The sequence below is a fragment of the Chionomys nivalis genome, chromosome 11 (genome assembly GCF_950005125.1).
Source record: "Chionomys nivalis chromosome 11, mChiNiv1.1, whole genome shotgun sequence".
Classification (NCBI taxonomy): Eukaryota; Metazoa; Chordata; class Mammalia; order Rodentia; family Cricetidae; genus Chionomys; species Chionomys nivalis.
The window spans coordinates 19,109,317-19,134,829 of NC_080096.1; the positions used below are offsets into that span (position 1 = coordinate 19,109,317).

General features: G+C 52.6%; 1 protein-coding gene across 1 annotated transcript in view; it reads right to left on the reverse strand.

The window, feature by feature from the left end:
- Positions 1 to 9,351: 9,351 nt before the first annotated feature.
- Positions 9,352 to 25,513, reverse strand: part of Slc9a1 (solute carrier family 9 member A1) — a 59,311-nt gene continuing 43,149 nt past the window's right edge. Inside the window, exons 2-12 of the mRNA XM_057784538.1 lie at positions 22,743 to 23,203; positions 19,183 to 19,433; positions 17,960 to 18,177; positions 16,002 to 16,204; positions 13,958 to 14,047; positions 13,482 to 13,552; positions 13,195 to 13,368; positions 12,860 to 12,974; positions 12,585 to 12,686; positions 11,797 to 11,869; positions 9,352 to 11,070 (exon numbers count right to left, since the gene is read on the reverse strand). Of these exons, the coding sequence (XP_057640521.1) occupies positions 10,727 to 11,070; positions 11,797 to 11,869; positions 12,585 to 12,686; positions 12,860 to 12,974; positions 13,195 to 13,368; positions 13,482 to 13,552; positions 13,958 to 14,047; positions 16,002 to 16,204; positions 17,960 to 18,177; positions 19,183 to 19,433; positions 22,743 to 23,203 (2,102 nt within the window). The 3' untranslated portion in view covers positions 9,352 to 10,726. The remainder of the gene's footprint in view (positions 11,071 to 11,796; positions 11,870 to 12,584; positions 12,687 to 12,859; positions 12,975 to 13,194; positions 13,369 to 13,481; positions 13,553 to 13,957; positions 14,048 to 16,001; positions 16,205 to 17,959; positions 18,178 to 19,182; positions 19,434 to 22,742; positions 23,204 to 25,513) is intronic.

A 25,513-nucleotide genomic window follows, 5' to 3' on the forward strand; every position in this document is an offset into this window, starting at 1 on the left:
ACTCCCAGAGATCCGCCTGCCTCTGCCTCCCGAGTGCTGGGATTAAAGGCGTGTGCCACCACCGCCCGGCCTCTGACTTTTAATAAACGTAAACGGTACCCATTTTTTCCATTACAGTCACCCGTAGGACCTTGCCCTCCTGTGTGTATGGTTAACGGTTTACCGTTCTTGAGACAGCTGTGAGTCTCCCTCCTTCCTCAGCTTCTCCTAGCAGCTGAGGCTCCGAGGCCTGCACCACCCACAATGCTTGGCTGCCTCTCACTTGGGGGAAAAAAAACCAAACTGGGTGTGGCTGTACTTGGGAAATGGAAAGTGGAATAAAAGGAGTTCAAGGCCAGCCTTGACCAGCTAGTGAAACACCAATTCAGGCTACTTAAGACCCTGTCTGAAAAAACTAAAACACAAACAAACAATTTCAGTTTATTGGAACTCTTGATCTTTAGGACCTTAATCACCCTGAGAACATTTGTGTTTCCTTCCAGGAGGCACAGGACTTAAGGTAAAAACGTACAAGTCAGAACAAAACAGATTATTATAAATCCTAAGATCGCATATGAGCGTGACCACGTGCATTTACTAAAGCATACTTCCTGGCAAGGACTGTCGGAAGCACAGTGTGTGTATTCCCCTCTGGTATCATCATCTCGTATCAGTGGCCATCCAGCTGTTCTTCGAGAGACGATATTTTCTATCTAGGCTTGTTGCATGGTGCTGGGAGTCCCAGTGCCAGTCATGACCTTACCAAACAAGCACCTCCCCAGCCCATGGTGGGGAATCTTGACTGCCAACCTGGCAGGATGGAGAAGCATCAAGGAGATTTGTAAAGTACTCTTCGGGGTGTGTCTAGGAGGGCGTGTCCAAGAAAAGAGTGAGCTAGGGGGAAGAGCCACCCTGAATCCCATCCCATGGACTGAAGATCCAGAAAGAATAAGAAAAAAGGGAGAAACCTGATGAGGACGTCCTCTCCTCTTTCTGTCTTGACAAGGGCTATCCTGCTCCATTACTCCCCAGACCACCTCCACCTCACCTCCAGCACCATGATGGACAGAATCCCGTGAGGCCACGGGCTGGCAGCAATCTTCCCTCTGTTTATGCCAGCCATTCTATCACAGCCACAAGGACAGCACGGCCTCTGAAAAGGAAGCCTCGGCTGAAGATGGCTTTGCTGGCTCCCGTGTAATCCTCCCATCTGGCTGTGATGTGAGGAGGGATGCAGAGTAGGCTGTGGTAGGCATGGAAACGAGGCTGAGCGAGCATCTGCCTCAGCTGCCTGCTGGATCTTTCAGGAGAGAACGCCTTACCTCAGACACCAGCACGTATGCACATGCACACACAGACACATGGGCAGGTGCGTGTACATACGGCAGGTGCTCTGGGCCTTTGTGCCAAAAGGCATGGGACGGCAGTCTTGCTTCCGTTGTCTGTAAAATGAGCTAATGAGAAACTGATGCTTCCCAAGCCTACAGCTCTTCTAGATTCCAGCACGTTCTTTGTCCCTTTAAGTCTACCCTCCATTCTGGAGGAACCCCTTCCTCAAACCCTTTGTGACTTCTTGAGAATGTGACTTTTGATGCTAGGTGTTGGTGGCACATACCTTTCTAATCCCAGCACTCGGGAGGCAGAGGTAGGAGAATCTCTGAGTTTGAAGCCAGCCTGGTCTACAAAGTGAGTTCCAGAACAGTCAATGCTGTTACACAGTGAAACCCTGTCTTGAAAAAAATGTGTGTGTGTGTGTGTGTGAGAGAGAGAAAGAGAGAGAGAGAGAGAGAGAGAGAGAGAGAGCCCTTTGTCCTCACCCAGGGCCTGGATGACTACCAGTAGAGGCATGGAAGCTTCTGTGGCAAGGCTGCTCACACATCTTGACACATCTTGACTAACGCTCTGGCAACCTCCTTGGAAGGGGCTGATGGACCATGGTAAGCCATGACACGCTACGGCATGATGGTTACTCACCATATGACCAGAAGTGGCATGATATAACTGGTAAGATGCTGGCAGATCAAGTGGTAGCATTTGGTAACTATGGTGATAGCGTTGGCTAGAGTAGTGACAATGACTGGCATGCCTGGTCTGGAGAGCCTTCACCCTGTCAGCCGCAGGGCAGCTGCGGCGGAGGACTGGTTTGTCAAATGGTGAGAATCAGAGCCAATTACACACACAGCCCCGTTAAGTCTTTCACACTTGGAAAAGGATGTCTGTAAGAAGGAGCGGCGGTGTGGAAGAGGCTGGAGAGATGTTTTCAGTGGTCAAGAGCGCTTGTTGCTCTTGCGGGAGACCAGAGTTCAAGTCTGTGGGACCTGGAAGGCTCAAAACTGCCTGCATAACTCCAGCCTCAGGGGATTCTAAGTTCTCTTCTGATTTCTGGGAGCACCCGCACGCACACGTGCACCCCCCCCAAATAAACAAAAAAGAATGGGGGCCAAGGCTGAGATGGGGCCATGTGGCTAGAACTTTGTAGATCCCTGCAGTTTCCTGCTGACAGGGGTGGTTCCTCCCTCAACTCTTGAAAATGAGTCTTTCCTTGCTTAAAAACCATCCAGTGAGAGCTGGGCTGTGGTGACTTACATCTTTAGTCCCAGTACTCAGGAGGATCTTTGAGTTCCAGACCAGCCTAGTCCACGCAGAGAAAAAAAGTGTTGAAAAACAAAACAAAATAAAATCCATCCAATGACTCTGCTTTGGTAATTGCCTCTGAAGAGGCACAGAGCTCCCCCAGGGTGCAGGCCCAGCACCTGCTCTGTCTCCTGGGATACCTTCCTATAACGAGAGGGATGCTCTAGTACAGCCCAGGAGGAGTACAAGGCTCATTCTCAGAGAATCGTGCACATGTTCAAGAAGTGGTCAAAGCCTGGGAAAACTGCCAGACACCTGGGTTGTATTCTGGGGTGTTAGATTAAGGAAGACAAACCTGGGGGTTCAATAGGACCAAGTTAATTGATGTATACATCTTCACTTAGTCCCGGGGTTGTGTGGATTTGAGGCTTGGTGTGGTTTGACCTGGATAAATTGGTTATTTAAACCACCCAGTGCTCAGCGTTTTCACTCAGGGGATCAGTTCTGGGAGGAAGACCCCATTCCTGTGGGCTATGGTCCTGGACTGAATATAAAGGAGGTAGCAAGGGGCTGAGGAGATGGAGTGGTTAAAGTGCTTCTTATAAAAGTAGGAGGACCAGAGTTCCAATCCCTACCACCGATATCAGGTGGGTGTGTGGCTCACTTGTAATTTCAGCCTTTGAGTGAGGATGGGTCACTGAGACTGGAAATTCTGGTGACGTCTGGGTTCGAGTGAGAGACCCTATCATCAAGATGAATGAAGTGGAAGATTCTTGACATCAGTCTGGGTCCCCACACACACGTGCACACATGCATGTGAAAACACACACACACAGATGCGCACGCATGCATCCACACATCTACACAAAAGGATGAAGAGAAATGAATTGACGTAAGCACTTATGACTCTGCTTCTTGTGGACATGGGCACATCTGCCTTGATTTCTCAGCGGAGATGGTGCACCCTCAGACTGAGAGCCAAAATAACCTTTCCTTCCTCGAGACCCTTCTGTCCGTGTTCTTTCATGGCACCAAGGAAGGGAACGAGGTGGCATCCACCTTTGATCCTTGTGGTGGCTCAAACACAAACGGCCTCCATTTAGGCTCATATATTTGAGTGTTCGGGTCCCAGTTGGTGAATGGTTTAGGAAGGATTGGAGGTGTGGCTTTGTTGGAGGAGGTGTGTCCCTGGGCTGCAGGGGTGGGGAGGTTTCAAAGCCTACACCAGACCAGGTCCTGCTCTCTTTCTGCTCTGCCCTTGTGGATAAAATACAATCTCTCAGCTACAGGTACAGTGCCGAGCCTGCCTGCCTACCGACTGCCATGTTTCCCACCATGATGATCGTGGACAAACCTTCTGAAACCATAAGCCCTCAATTCTTTATTTTATGAATTGCCTTGATCGTGATATCTCTTCAGAGCAACAGAACAGTAAGTGACCAAGTCATCGTGATAAAGTTCTAAACACTAGGCCAGCCCATTACCTGACCAACAGGATGGCAATTGGGCCCAGTGAGTAGGAAGCTGTATGTGATCTACGTTCTTAGGAATGTTTTCTAAGGGAAGGTGGGCCAGTGAGATGGCCGACCATCCTACACAGTGGAAGGAGAGGATCAACTCTCACAAGACACCCTCTGGCCTCCGCAAGCACACACACTCATGCAAAGTAAAGAAAAATGTACTACAATCTAAAAAAAAATTTAATAAAGGAGGAGAATAAGTCCCACAAAAAATTCAGGGACTGCCATGTCAATGAGGCTTGAAGGGGACGCAGGGGTTCAGGGCCTGTCTTTCCTCTAAGATGAGCGACCAGCGGCCTCTTCACACTACCCTCTTCAAAGGATGGGCTTCTGTGGGACTTTGAATCTGCGGGGGTGGAGGTGGGGAGATGGGATGGACAATATATACCACATCCAGCTGTGCTGCCAAAGCCATTTTCTGTGAACTCCACGAAACTGTGACCTTGGGGAAGAGACCCCAAAGCAGGCGCAGGCTGCAGAGGACACTGCCCAGTCACGTGAGCATTCTGAATGAGAAGAGGCCATGGCAGAAGGATGCCGGGTGGACAAGCACCAACAGGAGTCTCTGGCATGACAGACCCTCAGGGCTTTCTAGTAAACCGTGCCAGCGACTTGTGCCAGTAACTCTTCTGCATTTGAAAAGTAGCTCCTGGCGCACACTGGACATGGCAGGGACAGAATGCCTGTCTGTGGGACACCAAGCGACCCCTTTAACCAGAACCCATGGCATAAGATTGGACACACACACTGGCGTTCCATTATTAAACATCAGCGACGAGGTCAGGTCTGGACAAGCCCGGAAAGCACGGAAACCGCGTGAGCAGGCGGTTCGGATTCCCCTGGCACCTCACTTGCTGCTATGGCAGTTCTCCCTAGAGCACACGTGAGCTGCTGTCCCATTAACTTGAAGAAACAGGCACAGATAGGATTGCTGTATGTGTGTGTGTGTGTGTGTGTGTGTGTATAGATAGTTATAGATATAGACATAGGTAGTCTGTATATATATGTATAGTTATATAGTTTATTTTTTAATTACCTTAAATTTTTTAGTATAATTTATTTCTACTTCACGTTCACTGATGTTTTGCCTGCACATGTATCTGTGGGAGGGTGTCACAGCCATGGAACTGTTGTGAGCTGCAACGCAGGTGCTGGGCATTGAACCTGGGTCCTCAGGGAGAACAGGCAGTGCACACCTCTGCACAGCAGAGGAAAGCTGGTTAGAAAGACCTTTCTCTTCTCCCATATATGAGTCCCAAGGACCAAATGTGACAAACACCCTTACCCACGGAGCCCTTACCCATCTCTCCTGCATGCCACAACCAGGCTGTCCTTCAACTCAAGGAGGTCCACCTACCTGTCTCCCGTGTGCTCGGATTAAAGGAGTGTGCCATTATGGCTTGCGCCTCCACTTTATTGGGGGGCAGGCAGGGACTGTCACCCAGCAGAGCTTGCTGATTCAGCTAGAATGGCTGGCTAGCCAGACTCTGGGTTCATCTCCTTCCCGTCCCCCGTTCCCCGTCCCCCCGCCCCCGCCCTGAGATGACAGCTCTCGATGTGAACACTGGGCATCTGAACACCAGTACATATAGTCAGAAGACTTAAAAATAGGGAGATTGGAGGCTGGGGAGAGGGTGCTGTAGTTTGAGAACCTTCCTGTTGGGAAGCTGACACCCCTTTTCTTTGTAAAGGAGCAGTTATTGCCTCAGGGGTCCAAGTGCATACTAATGACCTGACTGGTACTCCCACCTGGTCGCTCCTGCCAGTACCACATTTCTGGATGTGACAGAATGTCTCCCATGGTCCGCCTCCTGCCATTTGATGGAGACCATCTGCAGTATTCTGTAGACTGCCATGTCCTCCCAAGGAATCCTGCCGTCAGCAGTACCGATTGGAGAGAACATGGCAAGCTGGGAGGGAGACTTCCCCCTAAGTCTGGGCTTCTGATGGGCAATGCTGCAGTGTGTGCTTCAAACAGTAGCTAGAATATGACACCACTGGTTTTGTTTCTTTTGTTTTGTTGTTTGTTTGTTTGTTTTGAGACAGGGTTTCTCTGTGGCTTTGGAGCCTGTCCTGGAACTAGCTCTTTTTTTTTTTTTTTTTTTTTTTTTTTGGTTTTTCGAGACAGGGTTTCTCTGTGGTTTTGGAGCCTGTCCTGGTACTAACTCTTATAGACCAGGCTGGTCTCGAACTCACAGAGATCCGCCTGCCTCTGCCTCCCGAGTGCTGGGATTAAAGGCGTGCGCCACCATCGCCCGGCTGGAACTAGCTCTTGTAGACCAGGCTGGCCTTGAACTCACAGAGATCCGCCGGCCTCTGCCTCCCAAGTGCTGGGATTAAAGGCGTGTACCACCACTGTTCTTACAGTGCAGTTTCACAAGCATGGGGAACAAGGGGTTATGTGCAGGAGAGTCTCCATTATTCCCAGCTACCTGTAGAGGGTTCCTGCCTTTATCCCCGTGACTTGTGGTCATGCTGAACTCTGTATGTGGCTTAGCCAAAAGGCAGGAAGAGGGCCAAGGGCATCAGCTACAGGAAAATTAGTCTGCGTTATCAAAAGGAAACTAGATTTTACTATACATGGGGGGTAGGCAGAAAGGCTGGCTGGAATCATGGGGTTCTCCAGAGGCCTCCTACTTCTCCTGTGACCCTTAGCTGTGGGGGACCAGGGAACCCAACAAACATCACAGCAGTATGAAGTGCAGATACATAGGGAAAGGGGGACACACAATAGTCAGGGTTCTCTCCTCTCGACCTCCCCGCCCTAGAATTTGTTGTTCTGGAGACAGGTGTGGCTATAAAGTCCCAGGTAGGACTCAAAGAATCCCCTACTTCAGCCCACCAGGTGAAAACCCCAACCAGTCATGGCATTGCCCACAGTAAGAACAGAAAAGCCAGGCATGGTGGTGGCACATGCTTGCTGTGGGATAATGTTCTTGTACACTGTAAAGATTTGTCACTCATACTGGTTTAATAAAATGCTGATTGGCCGCAGCCACACAGGAAGTATTGGCAGGGCAACCAGACTAAGAGGATTCTGGGAAGAGGAAAAGCAGAGACTCAGTTACCAGCCAGACACAGAGGAAGCAAGATGAGAATGCCTCACTGAGAAAAGGTACCAAGCCACGTGGCTAAACATAGACAAGAATTATGGGATAATTTAAGTTGTAAGAGTTAGTTAATAATAAGCCTGAGCTAACAGGTCAAATAATTTATAATTAATATAAGCCTCTGGCCATTGTCCTTAGAGCCCCAATGACTAATTTTTTAAGAAGGTTTTTGTGCAAGACATTAGGTGTCTTTCTCAATCCCTCTCCACTTTAATTTTGAGACAGGGTCTCTCTCTCTCTTTGAGCCTTAAGTGTATCTATCAGTGGTAGCTGGTTAACTGGCTCCAGGGATTCCCCCTGGCCTGGCCTCCTCAGTGCTGGCACTGTCTGCTAAACAGATTTTTTTACATGTATCCTGGGGGTGGGGGGTGTCTAAACTTGGGTCCCTATGCTGTCTGAAAAACACTTTAACCACTTAGCCATATTCCCAGCCAATTATTTTATGTCTCCCTCTGTAGTTCAGGCTGCCTCAAAGTTGTGGTGATCCTCCTGCCTCAGCCTCTGGAGTATTGGAATTATTGGGATTGCAGGTGTGAGCCCCCATCCTAAATTCGTAATGATTAATATTTCAAGTTAATCCCTGAGAAGAACTAGAAAATGGCAGGGATGCAGTGTTCCTGAGATTTTTGTTTCCCATGTAAGGATCGTGTTTTTCTCCTTTCATGAAAGACAAATTGACATGAAAATCTTCATTATTGTTGGTTTTCTGAGACAGGGTTTCTCTGTGTAGCTCTGGCTGTCCTGGAACTCGCTCTGTAGACCAGGCTGGCCTCGAACTCAGATCCACCTGCTGCTGCCCAGTGCTGGGACTAAAGGCGTGTGCCACCACCTCCTGGCGAGATTTATATTTTTATTTATGTATATGTGTATGCTGGTATGAGTTTATGTGCACCATGTGTGTGCAGTGGCCACAGAGGGTTGGATCCTTTGAGTTGGAGTTGAGCTGTTAACCACCAAGCCATCCCAGTCGGGAAAATACAAGTGGAAATTCTGATCCACAGGTAGCTGTGCTGTTGTTTAAGGACACAGCCATGGCTGGACACCCTTCCAGAACCACAGTTCTCTTTTCAAGTGCGGCTCTAGAACCTTTTTTTTTAAAATATTTATTTATTTATTATGTATACAATATTCTGTCTGTGTGTATGCCTACATGCCAGTGGAGGGGTTCAGACCCCGTTACAGATGGTTGTGAGCCACCATGTGGTTGCTGGGAATTGAACTCAGAACCTTTGGAAGAGCAGGCAATGCTCTTTATTGTTGCTATCCTTGAGATGGGGTGTGGCCTTGGAGCCCCAGGTTGGCCTCAAGGAACCCTTCTACTTCTACCCCTCCTGCCCGGGATCAGGCAGAGTCCTGCACTGGTTGAGGGGCGGGGGATGTTTCCCTAAAGTGAGCTCTATTGGGCCTCATCCTTGGTGCCTGCACCTTCGGAGTCTTCCAACGGTTCCCTGCTGGGACAGCAACACAGGGATGCCATGTGGTCCTTTCCTATAATCCTTTTGAGCATGGCCCCCTTCATATATCCTCAGTAAAGTCAGCTCTGAATCTAGTCCCAGGCTGGGCAGAGCCTCTTGGACAGTACAGATTCTTCTGGGCTGAGATCTCACTGCCCTCTGGTGGTCAACTACTGGAAATGCCGCTCAGCTCCCAGCTCCGCATTACACACAAATGGTAGGTACCAGGGACTGAATGGTCCCGTTTTCTCAGGTGACAGCACAGGGCTTCAGAGGCTTTGCACTGCCCTCAGATCCCAAACATAAACTACAAGGTCCCATCCTCCCCCTCCCGGCTTTTAGCAAGCCGAGCAAACAGACTTGTTAGGGAAAGTAGAGAAAACTCACTGGCCTTCCTCGGGCCTGAATGTCTCCACTGGCCTCTGCAGGAGCCAGTCCTGGGTGCCAGTCAGGAGTCTCCCTGATAACAGCCTGCTGCCCTGCTGCCCCCACTCACACATCAGGGTTTCTAGCCGTGTGGGCACTGGGAACTGCTGCCCTTCAGCACCGAGCTGAGGCCCTGAGCGCAGACACGGTACCCCATCACACCGTATCACCAGCACTTGGCACACAGTATCAACCCCACCAGCAGATGACAGTGGCGGTGTGTCTGTGCCAGGCTCTGAACCTAGTTCCTCAGGCGCCTTTGTTCCCAGGAAGCAGCCCTGGACTCTTATAAAAAACTCACATTGATTTATTAGAATATGAAAAAGGTTCAGTTTCTTTTGTACAAGTGGCAGAGCGGCGGCAGCTGCAGTGGCTTTGTACATGGTTGTCGATGTCACCTTACATGGCAACTCCTGCCCGAAACAGCACTTGCATGGAGAGGAGACAGCTGGGCCAAGCACCCATGGCCCCACCCCTGGGGACCCCAGGGACCCCTCTGACTACTGCACTATCCTGGGGAGGGAGTGCTTGGGGGCTGGACAGGCACCCGTGGGCTTGTGCCCAGCCATGGTGGCAGAAGGGAGTATGTGCTTGTGAGCAAAGGTCTCTGGGGTCCAGTGCTCTGTCTACTCCAGCAGCCCTGGCCAGCACAGGGCGGAAGCCTTATTCCCAGGGCTGGGCTTCACTGCAAGCTATGTATGCAGGTAAGAGAGGGGTCAGATGGGGGTGGTGGTGGAACAGGCCAACAGAGTAAAGCAGACCCGTGAGCAAGGTAGGTGCCAGGAGGCCCCTTGCTCATGAGCTTGAATCCTGACAAGTTGAGCCACATCTCAATCAGTGCCATGGGCAAGAGCCCAGCGGGCAGAGGTTCGGTTTAGGGGAAGGCGGTGGACAGTGGGAAGGAAGGAGGAGGGGAAGAGGGTGCGGCTGACTGGTCTGGAAACAGGAGTGCCTCTGTGCAAACGGAATCGTACTTATACTTACGTGGAGGTGCAAACAGTGTGAGAAGGCAGCACTACCTGGAGCGCGGGCAGCCCCTCCCAGCACCAGCCCCAGAAGGCCCGTGGTCCTCATCCCCCGAGTCACAGCACCCAGCAGGAGCTCAGAGGTGCCCTGAGCCAGCAGCTCAGAGTGAGGGCAGTTTTTGGTGGCAGGTCAGGGTGCTACGGCTGGACAGGAATAGCGTGGGTCGGCCATGGGTCCCCCTTCTGTCTCCCAACCACAAGCCTGTTGTCCTCTGATTCAGGAGGCCCCATCAAGGCCAAGGAAGGTTCAGCTCCCTCCTTTCCTGGTGGGGCCACAGTGGAGCCAGAGGCTCTTTGGTTAGAAATGATGATCAAAGATGGAAAATTGGTCTGGATCAGGAGGGGGCTGTGGGAAGGGAGGGCCTCATGGAGCCCTGGTTCCAGGACGGGAGAGCCTGGATCTAGAGATAGGGCAGAGCTTGCCTCACCAGCCCAACTCTCTGCCAAATGGATTGGAAAGGCAGTTCTGGTGGGAGAGGACACTTCCCAGGAGGCAGGGGCAAGCCGTGCTGCAGTGGGGGCTGTGGACCCAGCTGCCATGCGTAGGAAGGGGGCAGGGCCAATCCAGGTCAAAGGGCAAGGGGAGCACCCAGCCCCCACTCTGTGGGAGAGTCTATGGGACACCCACTGGCCTGGGCCTACTGCCCTTTGGGGATGAAAGGCTCTCCCTCCCCGGGCTCGGGGTGAGGGCCTGGGTCACTGAGGCAGCGCTGTATCCTCTGGGAGCTGGGGCTGTCACTTGGTCCAGGAGTGAAGACATCATCAGTGCCTGGGGATGAGGGCTCCTTGCTCCGCATCATGATGACGCCATCCTCATCTTCATCTTCCTCTTCCCGAGTCATCCTTGTTGGATCCCGGTTTAGCCCTAGGACCTTGCCCTTCAACTCCTCATTCACCAGGTCCACAGACTCAGGTGACTGTGGGGACGCTGGGTCGATGGTAATAACAGGCAGATCTGCCTTGGGCTCATAGGCCAACGGGTCTGCGGATTGAAAACAAAGCATGGACGGGTGGACGGGCTCCGCCCCTGAGCCCTGCTCAGTGCGGGCCACACCTCAGGGACCCCTTCAGCCTGTGCTAGCGGCTCTCAGACCTTCCCATGAGTGCGTCTGTGTCTAAGGGCTTCATGTCCGTGACCAGCTGCTCCTCCAGCACACGGTTGCTCTCCTTGGGTCAGGGGTTCCTGCTGGTGTCCCACAGATTAAGAAATAGGGCTCGGGGCTGGAGAGAAGCTCAGCAGTTAAGAGCACTGGCTGCTCTTCCAGAGGACCAGGTTTCAATTTCCAGCACCCACATGGCAGCTCATAACTGTCTGAAACTCCAGTTCCAGGGGATCTGACACCCTCACACCAATGCACATAAGATAGTTATATATATTTATTTAAGAGAAAGAAATGGGCTTTTCCTGAGCTATGACCTGCAGGCCTACGTCTGCCCCGTTCCTCTTCACAGACTAGTGACTTCTGCCTCCCTACCGGATGCTCTGTGCTGCTGCCCACTGCAGGCTCCACCCTGAGTCCCCCTGGCAGTACCTCTGTGCCTGGGTTTCAGAGCAGAGCTATGCTGCCTCTGTGAACACCCAGCCCTCCCAGTGTGGACATAACTCAAGGTTTGAGAAGACATCATGATGGGAAAAGCTCATCTTCCCCTATGATTCTGAGGCTCTCGCGGGCACAAACACCCAGGCTGAGGGCCTCTTTAACCTTACCTGAGCCTATACGGGCCCGCGACATGGTGGGTGAGTCTAGCTTGTGGGCCGGCACCGTCAGGTAGTTGCTGATCTGACAGAGAGAGTGGACAGGGTGAGTGTGGGCAGTGGGCTGGCAGAGGTCCTCTGGAAGACACTGAGACAATGGTTCCTCGATGGGCACTCTCTTTGTCTGTACCCACAATGACACTTCGGGGCCTTCAGGGGACTTGTCCCAGGCTCTCGGCAAGCTGTGCCACCTTCTTGGGCAAACTCAAACAGATCTACTTTGTGCTAGCTCTGCCTCCAGCCCACAGCTGGCCGAGATTCTAGAGTAAAACAATAGCAGTAAAACACCACCCGGGGCAGCATGTCTTAGTCCCGTACGGCCCCCAGGACTGCAAACCCAATGCACCGCAGCTGAGCTCAGCTCCTTACCTAGCATCAAGCCTTGTTCCTTTCCTGGGCGCTCTGACTTCTACCAGCCCCTTTAGATTCCTTTCCTCCCAGCGACCCCACCTCAAACTGGTAACCCAGTCACCAAGTCTTGCTTAGCTCCACTTCCCAGTGTCCCTTGAGCTCACTTGTTTCTCTCTCTGTGTCATCCCCACCCTTTCTCCGCATGGCTCCTCAGGGGATAAAGCCCAAAGCCTCATTCCACTAACAAACCTCCCGGGCTGTGTCTGTTTCTGAAACAGGTGCATGCCCTCAGAGGAGCCCAGCAGAGCCCGAGGTGCCCTGGGGTGAGAGTGCAGAAGAGGAATCCAGCCTCTAGCATGCGCGAAAGGTGGGCCCAGCCTGACACGCACCTTCTGCTCCAGCTGCCGGGCCTTCTGCCTCCGGAGCAGCATCTGGTTCCAGGCTTCCTCGTAGGGGTCGGCCACCAGCGTGTGTCTGTTGTAGGACCGCAGCTGAGGGCAGAACAGTTATCAGAGGAGGGGAGCACTCAAGCTGGGCTGGGAGGCCACGGCCAAGGAGGCCTGGCTGTATGGGGGGCAGGAGAAGGGTAGGGGATGCAGGGTAGGTGCCAAGGAAGCTCAGAGGAGAGCAGCTAAGAAGACGCCAGGCTGGGGCAGGACCTCACCCGCTGCCGGGTCTTCTGCAGGTTGCTCCTCAAGATCTTGCGGATCTCCTCCTCCTTGTCCTTGGACAGCGCTGGCAATATGCGCTCTGAAGCCATGGACTTGGGGTGTATGTTCCTGGGACAACAGAACACAGGTTAGGTCGCCATTTTGGCAGCAGGAGGCCATGCTGGGGGACAGCACAGGGGTGTGTAGTCAAAGTCCTAAGCCCTAGTATGGCTTCAAGTCAAAGGCCACCTTGACTAGCTAAACAACACGGCCCTGGTGGCCATCCCAGGCTATGGCTGGGGGAGCTAACATGGGTACAGATGCTGCCTAGGTTGGCAGTGGCACTCACTGCATTGAGACAGTGGAAACAGCAGACGGGATCTTGCCCATGCCTCCACTTTCCACCAGCTCGATGGCCTGCTTCATCTCCATCTTGTGGTAGAAGGCAATGAGCTGGGGCTCTTTGGAGCGCTCGCCAGCTATCAGACACTTCTTCACGTACTTCTTATTAAACCGGTTGAGCCTGTGGGAGGAGGGAGGTGGATGGGGCTAGTTCCTAGGCATGAGAAGATGCCTAGGCCCCCAAGGACCCTTAACTCTTCTTCCCACCCTCCTGCCCACCAGACCTTCACCTACTTGTCCTTCCAGTGATGGTGGCCATAGTGACCACAGATGTCCTCGATGCCTGTCAGAAGGTGGTCCAGGAACTGAAATGGGCCCAGGGCCAGGTCAAGCCTTACTACTGGGCTTCTTCCCACCCACCTTCACCCATAGTCTGCTTAGCCGGGCCCTGTAGTTCCAGGAGTAGCCAGGAGGTGGTGCCTTTCCCTTACTCATCCTGAAGCCCAGGCCACACACTCTGGTGTGCCCCCCTCAACCCATGTGCAACTAATGACAGAGATTGGTGTCAAGTAGAGCCAGGGGTGGTATAACAGCCTCTTGGGTTCCCAACTGCTCACACCACACTTCCCCTTCAGCTAGAGTCTGGCGGGGGACCTCCGGGGGCTCAGAGATCACCTAGCACCGGGATGAAGGAGGGTACGCTTAAGGCCCAGCTGCGCCCCAGCTCCAGCCTTCTCCTGCAACCCAAGGCCCAGCCCAGCCTCCAGTACCTGGGTGTGGATCTCCTCGTTGATGGAACGCTTAGTTTCTTGCTTTTTCTTCACAGCCAACAGGTCTACCAGGGGCCGAATGGTCATACCCTGGAGGGCAGGTGAGAATCAGACATCCTGGTTCTGCTACCTCCGCAGGGAGGCTGAGGAACATCCCTTCTTCCTGAGGGGCACCCCCACCCCAAGGCAAGGAGACTCTCCCCTTTGAGGTCCTCCATCTCCCAGGACTGGGCTTCTCACTCTCCACCTCAGTATGTAAATAAAGGTCTTTAAAGTGCACTTCTTCCTGTCAGAGGTCTGACAGCCCGACCTGTGGGACAAGCCTCGCTGCCCGGCTAGCTGCAGCCTGGGTTCAGTGTGGGTTCCACCACCAATCTGCTCTGCAGCCCAAGAAGTCAGGCCTGCAGATAAGAGAACCTTAGCACTGCCCCCTGCAGACAGAGAACCTCCGCACTGCCCCCTGCAGACAGATGACCACATCTGCACTGTCCCCTGCAGACAGATGACCACATTTGCACTGTCCCCTGCAGACAGAGAACCACCCCCACACTGTCCCCTGCAGACAGAGGGCCACCTCCACACTGCCTCCCTGCAGACAGAGAACCTCAGCACTGTCCCTGCAGACAGAGGACCACCCCCACACAGTCCCCGGCAGGCAGAAAATCACCCCCCCTGCCCCCGCACTGGCCCCTGCAGACAGAGAACCACCTTAGCACTGCCCCCTGCAGACAGATGACCACATCTGCACTGCCCCCTGCAGACAGATGACCACTTTTGCACTGCCCCCTGCAGACAGAGAACCTCAGCACTGCCCCCTGCAGACAGAGGACCACCCCCACACAGTCCCCTGCAGGCAGAAAATCACCCCCACACACACTGGCCCCTGCAGACAGAGAATCACCTCAGCACTGCCCCCTGCAGACAGAAAACCTCCGCACTGCTCCCCTGCAGACAGAGGACCATATCCGCATTGCCCCTTACAGTCAGAGAACCTTTGCACTGGCCCCTGCAGACAGAGAATCACCTCCACACTGCCCCCTCACAGGTTCTTAGTGTTTCCCTAGTATTCGGGCTTCAATACCTTCAATATCCCTGAAAGATGGCTCCTTAAAATGTTCCCATTTTACAGATGAGGGAACCGAACAGTACAGAGGCCGAGGGATTTCCTAGGGCCAAAAAGAGCAGACCCAGAGGCAGGCTGGTTCAAGGGGGTCAGAACCATGCCACCTTCAGGGAAAGTGGGCTTGGAAATCCACAAACAGACTCAACAGCAAAGTCGAGAGAAGGCAGGGCATCTGAGGATGGAGCGGGAAAGAGGCAAAGAGCAGCTCGCTCCTGTGAAAGGACAGAAACTTGCCCCATCCAGGAGGCCTCCCCATATCTTTCTCTCATAGGAAGACAAAGATGTGTCCTTCTGGCACCGTGTGAGGTGCCCAGGCAAGGCAGAGGATGGAAGAGAAATAGAGGCCAACAGTTTGTCACCTGTTCTAGGCCAGGCAGCTACGGGAGAGCAGTGGGCAACATACCACACAGACTCCCTTGAGAGGTGGGTAGAGACAGGTCTCTGCTAAGCCTGGCTCATTTAAATGCCCAGAAGTCACTGACCAGAGGCTTGAAGGAGTCCACCTCACAAATGGAGAACTGAAACACAGACAGGTGTACTGCCCCAAGAAACACAGCTAGTGGACACTAGGCTGAGCCTAGGCCTCAGGCTTCCTGGCTCAAGAGATGTTCAGCTGCCTGTTCTGCGATGCTAGAAACAACAACCAGGAAACCACCGCAGCCCTGCCCTGAGCTGGGATAGTCAGATCTCAGGCCCGCCAGCAACATCCGCGGCTCTCAACAGAGCTGGGCATACTCTGGCCACTTCGCACACTAACCATTGATTTCACAATGTTCACTACCACAGCTGGGAGCTGAGGCCACAAAGCGGGATGGCTTGCCCAAAGTCATGTGGCAAGTTAGCTACAGGGTACCCATAGCCCTTTCCACCAGAAAAGTCAGGGCCCCCAAGGCAGGGGCATGCCCATCCCAGGCCCAGCACCTGCACAAAGACTGTGAAAAAGATGACCGTGATGATGGCAGTGAGGAACAGGTCACACATGGGGAAGTGCTTCTTGTCCAGGAGGTAGCCCAGGGAAAAGGCGATGGCCCCTCGCAGGCCCCCATAAGCGATGATGAACTGGTCCTTGGGGGTCAGCTTGACAATGCGGAACTTGTTGATGAACCAGGTCAGGCCCAGCACACCTGCCAGGGAGCAGGCAGAGGAGAGGTCAGGTGGCCCAGGAAGCCCCTCCCACTAAGCCCATTTAGCTCACTCACTTCTGAAGATCTCCCAGGGGCCTTCAGGGGCTATGGGTCAAGGGATGAGGAGACAATAGAGTGGCAATGAATCGTTACTTATTAAAACAGATGAGCAGCAGGGAAATAACTATCTTATTGTCTCTCCTTTTCTATATATTGGGAACTGTCCATAATAAAGTGTACTTCACAATGCAGGCTGTGAGGGGAGGGACACAGAAGGGTGCTTTGCCCCACATGCCTGGGGTCCTCAGCTTGATCCCCAGCATCACTAAATACACAGACAAAACCTGCTTGCCAACAATAAAAACCTCACAAAATCTCTTTATAGGCATCTTACACCTGTAATCCCAGTACTCATGAAGCTGAGGCAGAACGATTACTAAGAGTTCTAGCCCAGCCTGGTCTACATAGTAAGACCTTATCTCAAACAAACAAGAAAAAAAATTCCCAAACAAAGGACTAGAAAGAAAATGTAGAGAGGGACAGGGAAAGACACCCACTGTGGACCTCTGGCTTCCGTGTCCACAGGCACACACAGACCACCGCACAGACGCCTCCGTGTCCACAGGCACACACACACACACACACACCATCACACACAGGGCTCCGTGTCCACAGGCACACACAGACCATCACATAGACGGCTCCATGTCCACAGGCACACACACACACAGACCATCACACAGATGGCTCTGTGTCCACAGGCACACACAGGGCTCCGTGTCCACAGGCACACACAGGGCTCCGTGTCCACAGGCACACACAGACTGCTCTGTGTCCACACACACACACACAGACCATCACACCCAGGGCTCTGCACAAATGTAACGGGAAGCGCAGACTTGGCTCTCAGCAGAGAAAAGGGAGTAAGATACAGAGGAAGCAGTGGCCTAGCCACTGAAGCGAGGACAATCTGGCATATGGGGGAGAACCATAGGCAACACTAGCCTGGTGGCTTTGGGCATATGTGCTACGACAGGCTGGATTTTGAGGGCCTGAGAAAGTCACTGGGCTGTTGGAGTGTTGCAAAGCCCTTCACTATGACTCTCTGTGACACCATCCCCAGCGTCTCCATACTAACTACAAGGGGGGGGGGGCGCGTTTCTCCCCACGTGGTCTCAAATGATGTCAGCATCGTAGAAAAGAAATGGGAGCAGCCAGGAACCATTCAACCAGGAAAACACTGCAGTATACGCATCTCACAAACTGGCCTCTCCACACACTATACACCCACAGCTCAGCCTCTCACGCTGTCGTAGACTCCACAACTTAGCTCCTCTACACCTATACCATAGACACCCCACATCTCGGTCCCTCAATACGCTGTCATAGATACACCCACACTTTAGCTCCTCTACAGACTGTACTGGACATGCCCCACAACTCAGCCCCTCCACATGCTATACTATAGACACCCAACAGCCCAGCACCCTCAATACACTGTACTGGACACCCACAGGCCACCTCTTCTACATATTGTACCATACGATACAACCCAGCTAGTACTGTACCTTAGCACACACAGCCTGACTCCTCCACACAGTTGCCATCACACACACACACACACACACACACACACACACACACTCCTCCCGTGACCTGGGTCTGGCCTCACACTCTATCACAGCCCCTCCACAGCGCTCACACGGTCACACAGTCAGTCACGCATTCCTCCCTCAGCCTGCATCTGGCCCTTACCCAGGACCCGGGCAATGAGGCAGAAGAGCAGGGTGCTGATGACAAAGGTCCAGTTCCACTGGTGGGAGCCAGCCACAGTGGAGACCCCGAGGAAGATGAAGATGAGGGTCTCGCTGACGCTGCTCCACATCTTCAGGAAGTATTTGATGGTGGTGTGGGACTTGTGGGAGATGTTGGCTTCCACGTAGGGACGCATCACCACTCCTGAGGCGATGAGGCTTGGGGTGGAAAAGGAAAGGGTTCGGGGTGAGCTGCGCCACTGCTAACAGGCTGACCAACCACCTGCCTACCAGGAACGCATAAACACCAGATACCCACTGTGCCTCCTTGACCTTCACATTAAGTATACACGGGGCCAGCGAATTCTTGCATTTTCAGACAAGAGACAAAACTTTTGGGAAAATAAAGTCACCTACATTGTCTAACTGAGGTGAGTCCACTCAACTCTAAAGCCTTGGCCTCTTCTCCAAGGCCACACCGCATCCTGCCCAATGTGGTCTCTCAGGTTCACTCCCTTCATGTGTGATGCTCCCAAGGCACAGGGTCCCACTAGGGCAGTGGTTCTCAACCCTCCTAATGCTGCGACCCTTTATAGTTCCTCACGCTGTGGTGACCCCCAAACATAATATTATTTTCAATGTACTTCATAACTGTAATTTTGCTGTTATGAATCATAATGAAAATGTCCATGTTTTCTGATGGCCCTGGGTGACCCCTGTGAAAGGGCCACCACCCACAGGTTGACAACCACTGCCCTGGGGAACTCTGCAGGCTTGTCCCTACTACCCAGAGTCCTCCAGTTTAGACTGGCCTCGCACTTCCCTTCTCCTTGTCCCTCACTGACTCTTCCCATTGGCCCACTGCTAACTCAACAGAGGCCTCAGGGCTTTTGCGACTCAGGCTTGGTAAATGCTGGTAAGTCCTTTCTAGGGAGCCTGTGGCAGGACTGAGACCTAAGACTTCAGGCAGCACGAGATTCTGCCTCCTGTGACTGAGCCTAGCCAACACAGGTTGCTTTTTCTTCATCCGCTTTCAGGCAATCTTCAGAATCCTGAACCCTAGAGCCCAATTCGCTAACGACCTGGATCATTCCAGTGGACACCAGCGAAGTCTGGAGTCCAGAGTTCGGGTGCTGGGGAGCTCCTTGGCGACCACACAGACATGGGGATGTCATGCTAAGTGGCTTCCCCTACCCAGCCCATCACCCCTCGTGCCCGACTCACGCCATGATTCCCGACAGGTGGAAGAGCTCGGCTGACAGGTAAGCCATGTAGCTGTAGAGGAATACGAAGAGCGGCTCGATGACCCGGATGTGGGAGGTGAACCGTGAGGTGAAGGCTGCGATGACCCCGTAGACCACGCCCACAAACACCCCGCCGAGGGACACTACGAAGAAGCTCAGGAAGCCAAGGAAGATGTCCGAGATGCCCACATACTCATAGCTGGCAAACTCCTCAAAGAGGTGATAGAGGACCTGGAGAGGGCAGGCAGGCTGGTGGGCAGGAGGGCAGGGCCTGGCCCCATGGCTCCCTGGTTATCCCACCCTCCACAGCTCACAGCCATGAACACAGCCTACATGCGCAAAGAAACCCTAGTGCTGAGTAGGTATAGAACCATGGCCTGGGGCTGGGGACCTTCTTCTTTGGAGGCCTGCAGCACACACCCTGCTGGTCATGAATGCAAGCTCTAAAGCTGGGCAGCCAAGCGGCAATCCTTCCTACACATGGCAGGTAACCCAATCTTCTGTGCTTCAGTTTCCAAGAGGTGGAAGCAAGCGCAGTGCCCACGTCACAGGGCTGTCATAGAAGTAAGCTAACGGAGTGCTCAGCACGATACTCCCTGTGCTACTGCCGCTGCTGGTGCCACCAGGTCTACGTATCTCACTGCTTGACCTTGTATAAAGCAGGCCAGTTCCAATAGCAAACCAGGATAGGACCTGTCATTAACCTCTGGAAATGCATGGGCTAGGTCGTATGCAACCTGGGATCCACCAAGAGGGACTGGCAAATCCCCATTTAAACAAGCTGCCCAGGTAGTTCCAAGGAACAGCCGAGCTCAGACGCCGTAGAGCTGGAGGCCTCTACAGCTTCCCAGCCTGGCAATGGGAAAGTGTGCAGTGGTCATCAGTACCGACTATCTTTAGTGGAACGCAGGCCAAGGATACCTACACCTATCTCCTTGCTACAGTGAGGCTCACAGACATATCAACTAACATGCCGGGGGGCCCACCAAGGGGCAGGACCAGAACTGGTTCCCTCAGTCTCTGGGTTTTGTTCTGAGGGAACAACATGGCGGCTCCCCAGGCTACTTAAATCTAGCCCTAGATAGTTCTGCCAGGAACCAGGTAGGGAGTTTCCAGGCCTGGAAGGAAGGGGAGGCAGACAGGAGAGGGTGAAAGGACAGAGAGCTGATGCCAGGCAGCTTGGGTGCAGCATCACTGTCTTGGAAATATGGTGTTTACAGCTGTACCAAGCTCTAGGAAAGGTCCAACTGGGGCCTGGCAGGAAGGGCAGATGCTGGGCACTCGCTGGGCCCCAGTGCTGCTGGTGTTTCATACCTGCCTGGGGGACAGGCGAGGCCTCAGCAGCAGGTGCGCTCTGCCCAAGGCTAACCTCACTCCTGGTCTGGGGATGCCCATGTGCGCTCATGGTCCGCCACACGGGCCACTGGAACAGTACAGAGGCCAGGTCCTCCTTTCTAGCCTGCGGTTATGATCAGTGTGACAAGTAGAGAGAGAACATGGTGGAGGCCGGTGGGGGTCATGTGACTCTAGCATCTCATGCATTAGCTGGTGGAGCCTCTTAATGCCTCCATTTCTTCATGTGGGAACACTTGGATCAGAATGCCACGGTCCTGGCTGTTCTTTGCTAGAGTTACCTGGGAAGAAGACCAGCTGGGAGAATGACTCTCCAGCAGAAGCAGACTTCCTGGAGATAATGCTATGGGGAATTTTTTTTTTTTTTTTTTTGATTAAAAGGCTGACGAGGGAGGACGCAGCTCACTGTGGATGGTACCACCTCTGGGCAGGCGGTCCTGGTTGTACAGGGAAGCAGACTTGAGCAAGTCAATAAACAGCGCTCCTCCACAGCTTCTGCTTCAGCCCCCACCTCCAGGGTCCCGCCCTGAGTTCCTGTCCTGACTTCCCTCGGTCATGGGATGTGACCTGACCTGGCTGTAGGCTCAAACAAACCTTTCCTCCTCAGATGCTTTTGCTCTGGTATTTTATCACAGCAATAGAAACCCCAACAGATATGCAAAACAGATAAGGCAAGCTACATTCAGACTGGAAGCATCTGAACACTGGCCACATGGTCACCACTGTCACTACTGTCAGGAGATGGCATAGATCTGAGTTATCAACTCGATGAAAGTATGCACTGTTTCCAGTAGTGTCGACATGAATTCCTATCCAGACTCAGCTGGGCAGGGTTCAACTTAGGTACCAACTGGCTTCAGATACACATTAATAAGAAGAATTCCATTGTGGGAATTCCTTAAGTCAGTAGCCTTTTAGATATCGGCCCATTTTGGGCATGATCTCAGGACTAGAAGTGCACATGAAAATCATGCACGACCCCTTTTCTTCTGCTGGATTCGGCTCCCAGCTTCCATGCACACAGAGGACCACAGATCGCTACCCTTACTGTGAGTTTATCCCCAAATAAATAAACCTTTGTTATACTCATTCCAGGCTATTGTGGAACTCTTTGATACGCCCACATTTTGGCGCCCAATGTGGCCTGAGCTCACACTACTCCTGCCATGAGAAAAAGCAGCAGATGGCTCAGGAGAATTCCTATAGGAATCCCAGGAAAATGAGAGGCTAACTTCGGTGTGTCCTGCATGAGTTGAGGATTTTGTGTCCCTTGGCAGGGGCTGCTGCTAAAGGGACCAAGATGGAGAACTGAATGATTAGGCTAGACTCTGCTGTATGAGAAGTGGTGAGGGCGCGGGAAGACGTTGAGGCCAGGAAGCACTGTCTGTTTCTACTTCCTGTTGCATCCAGAGGGGCTGGAGATGACAGAGTGCAGTACCAGCAGGACAGGGCACGGACCTCTGTCATTTGTGTCTTCCTGTGTGTGCAGACCCTTTCTTAGGAGCCCAGTTCTAGAGGGGACTAATGTGCGTGCACACACCTGCTTCCTGAGGAAGCCCACAGAACTCTGCCAGGCACAGGGCCTCCCCTGGCCTGTGGCAGACGGCACTACTACTCTGTCACTTGACAACAGGCCTAGAAGAGGAGTGTCTTGCTTAAAGTCACACAAAAAAAGTAGTCAATCCTGACCTACTAAATTCACTTATGATGCTTTAGAGGTTTGGGGGAGCAGACTCCTCATTTCCTTTGCCCAAACCCTGCACACACCAATTCTTGGAGCTAAAAGGCTCCTTGGAAGTTAAATGGGCTATGAAGAAAGGAAAGCACGAAGCAGTTCAGCAATTGGGCAAAACGGCAACAAAATGCAAGCTGGCCATCCTTGGGTCAAAGCCTACTGGGTCAAGAGCTCAGGTCCTGCAGGGCAACAGACTAGATCAAGCTCACTGCCTAAAACCTTAGCTCTGCCACACTCTAGCAAGTTGTCTAACTTCCACTGCGGTCTCTAGTTCTGTAAGATGAGGATAGTGCATCTCTCCTCGGGTTGTCCTGAAGTAAGAGAGAGAATCCACATTCCACTGCTTGTCTGACACACAAGCACGGAGAGACATGGCCATCCACATTATCACCAGTGGAAGGATAAGGCATTGCCTGTGCCCCATGTGCGTGTGGTGTGGCCTGACCCCTCACCACAGTGACGGCATCATTGAGCAGGGACTCCCCGAAGACAAGGATGTGCAGCAGTTCGTTGATGTGGATCTCCTCGAAGACAGCCAGCACAGCCACCGGGTCCACGGCCGAGATGATGCTGCCAAAGAGCAGGGTGTCCAGCAGGCCGATGTTGTTGATCTGCTCACCGCCCACCAGGCACACGGCGTACAGGAGGCCACCCAGGAAGAAAGCATTCCACAGTGTGCCCACCACGGCAAAGATGAGGATGGTGCCCAGGTTCTCCGTGAACTGCCGCAGTGGCAGGAAGTAGCCCGCGTCCAGGATGATGGGTGGCAGCAGGAAGAGGAAGAAGACGTCTGACTGCAGGAAGGGGGGCGTCTCGCCAACGCCCTTGATCAGGCCCCCCACCAGCAGCCCCACTACGATCAGCAGGCAGCTCTCCGGGACGATACTCGAGATGGTGGGGATCACATGGAAACCTGTGAAGGACGAGAGAACGGGAGGCCGTGGGCTTTTCAGGGGAGCCAGAAGAACAGAAGGTTGGGGACAGGACTGGGGACCAGGAGAGCATCTGGCGAGAGGTGCACAGGCTTGGTCTCAGAAGGCCGCTCTCTTAACTCTCTGAGCCTCGGCTTCCTTGCCTGTAAAATGGAAGGGATAATACCAGCTTCACAGGGCTGTGGTATAAAATAAATTATTTTTCAAATTTACATTTATTTTATGTGTGTGTGTGTATGCATGCATATATATGTGAGTATGCACCGTGGCACGTGGGTGGATATCAGAGGACAATTTGTGGGATTTGGTTCTTTCCTTCTATCATATGGGTCCCGGGAATTGAACTCAGGTCCTCAGGCTTAGCAACAAGCACCTTTCCCTTCTGAGCCACTTTGGACCCGATGTTTTCACAGAACATTCATTAACTGTCTCTGTCACTGTCCTAGACTGCCAGAAAGCAGCAGTTCTGTATACCTCTAGCAGACAGAAATTAAACTGACGACCAAGGTGCAAAGTACCCAAGGCAGCAAGCTATTCCTGAGTCCATGGCATCTTTTCAGGCACAAGTTCAGGGAGGCTGACTTTTGCCCCACCCAGGGAAGAACAATCAAATGATTCTGTCTAAGGGAAGGAAGGCTCCATGCCATGGAGGTGTCTAAGTAACAGGCCGGCAGTGAACGGTGCTAAAGTGCAGATAGCAGAGAGACTGCCAGGAGAAACGTGGGGACAATAGGCTTGGGTCTGCAAACTGGCAGAGTACATGCAGAAATTTCTGGTCCCAGACTGGCAGGCAGGAGGCCGTGGACATAACTGAGGCATGCTTTTCCGGACATCAGGCAGCTGCTCCAGACAAGATCCCAAGAGGTCAAAAGCCATCAGTTTTGGCAAGCGAAGCAAAACCTCTTTGCCACCCTACTCTGCCTTTAGTGCAATCCCACCCACTCTCAAGACAGGGAAGCATAGGCTGAAAAGGTAAAGAGACTTGCCCAAAGTCGGAGCAAGTCAGTAGCAGAGTCACGAGAGAACCCAGATCTGATGCCCTGCTCCTGATGCCCCGCTCCCAGCCAGCTCCCTAACTCTGAGATTTTAGCTCTCCTAGCCTCCCTCCCCATCAAGCCATCCTGACACCCACCAACCATTCCCAAGCGGTGCTGGCCATCAGCAGCATGCCATTCTTTGTTGTGGACCATGCTGAGGTTCCGTACACGGGCTGTGGGGATGCCAGGTTTGGGTACAGAGCCGTGTTCCTTATGAGTTCTTTGGTTTGGTTCTGCAGTAGGAAGGTGGGTGAGGACCTGGGTACCCAGATGCAATGTTGGGTACCAGACCCCAAAGCCAGTTTGGTCAAGAGATCGAGCCCTTTGCTCAAGAACAATGTTCCCTCCTCTTCCCTACCTAGCAAGCTCTGAGCTGGTAAATTCCACAGTATGTGATGACTTGAGAATGACTGTGATCCTCAAGGACCTGCCTGGACAGATCTTTGCCTTCTTCGTTCCCAGAGCCTTGGGAAGGAAGGACATTTCTCCCAAAAGCAAAGTCCCTCCTATGCTCAGGACTGACCTAGGGAACACTAGTACACCACAGTCCCCACACAATGACAAGCTCCCAGGAGACACGGAAAACACACTAGGGAAAAACACAGCTCTGTCTTAGGGTAGGAAGGAAACCTCAAAGCTGCCTTGTACATACATGCTCCTGATTTCAAAAGTTACCTTGTGCGCTGAAAAGATGTCTATAGGCTAGCCGGGCGGTGGTGGCGCACGCCTTTAATCCCAGCACTTGGGAGGCAGAGGCAGGCGGATCTCTGTGAGTTCGAGGTCACCCTGGTCTACAAGAGCTAGTTCCAGGACAGGCACCAAAGCTACAGAGAAACCCTGTCTCAAAACAAAACAAAACAAAAAAGTTTCTAATTCTCTTTAAACGGGTATTTAGTCATAGGAACATGAGACAACTGAGTTCAGGGACTAGATTCTTACAATGGGTCAGAAAGCATAGAAAGCAGTGTCCCAAGATCAAGAGTGCAGCTCTAGGGACTGATGACATAGCTCAGTGGGTAGAGGTGCTTGCTGCCAAGCCTGATGACCTGAGTTTGATCTTCTGGGTGCCACACAGAGGAGAGAACCAACTCTTACAGGTTGTCCTCTGATCCCCACAGGAAGGCTATGGCACCATGAGCACACATAAATAAATGCTTTATAAAGTACCATCCCCCCAAAAAAGAGTACAGTTCCAGTCAGCAGGCCTTCTTTGAATGTTGTGGGTCTACTCTATAGAGTTAGCAACAGCAGTTG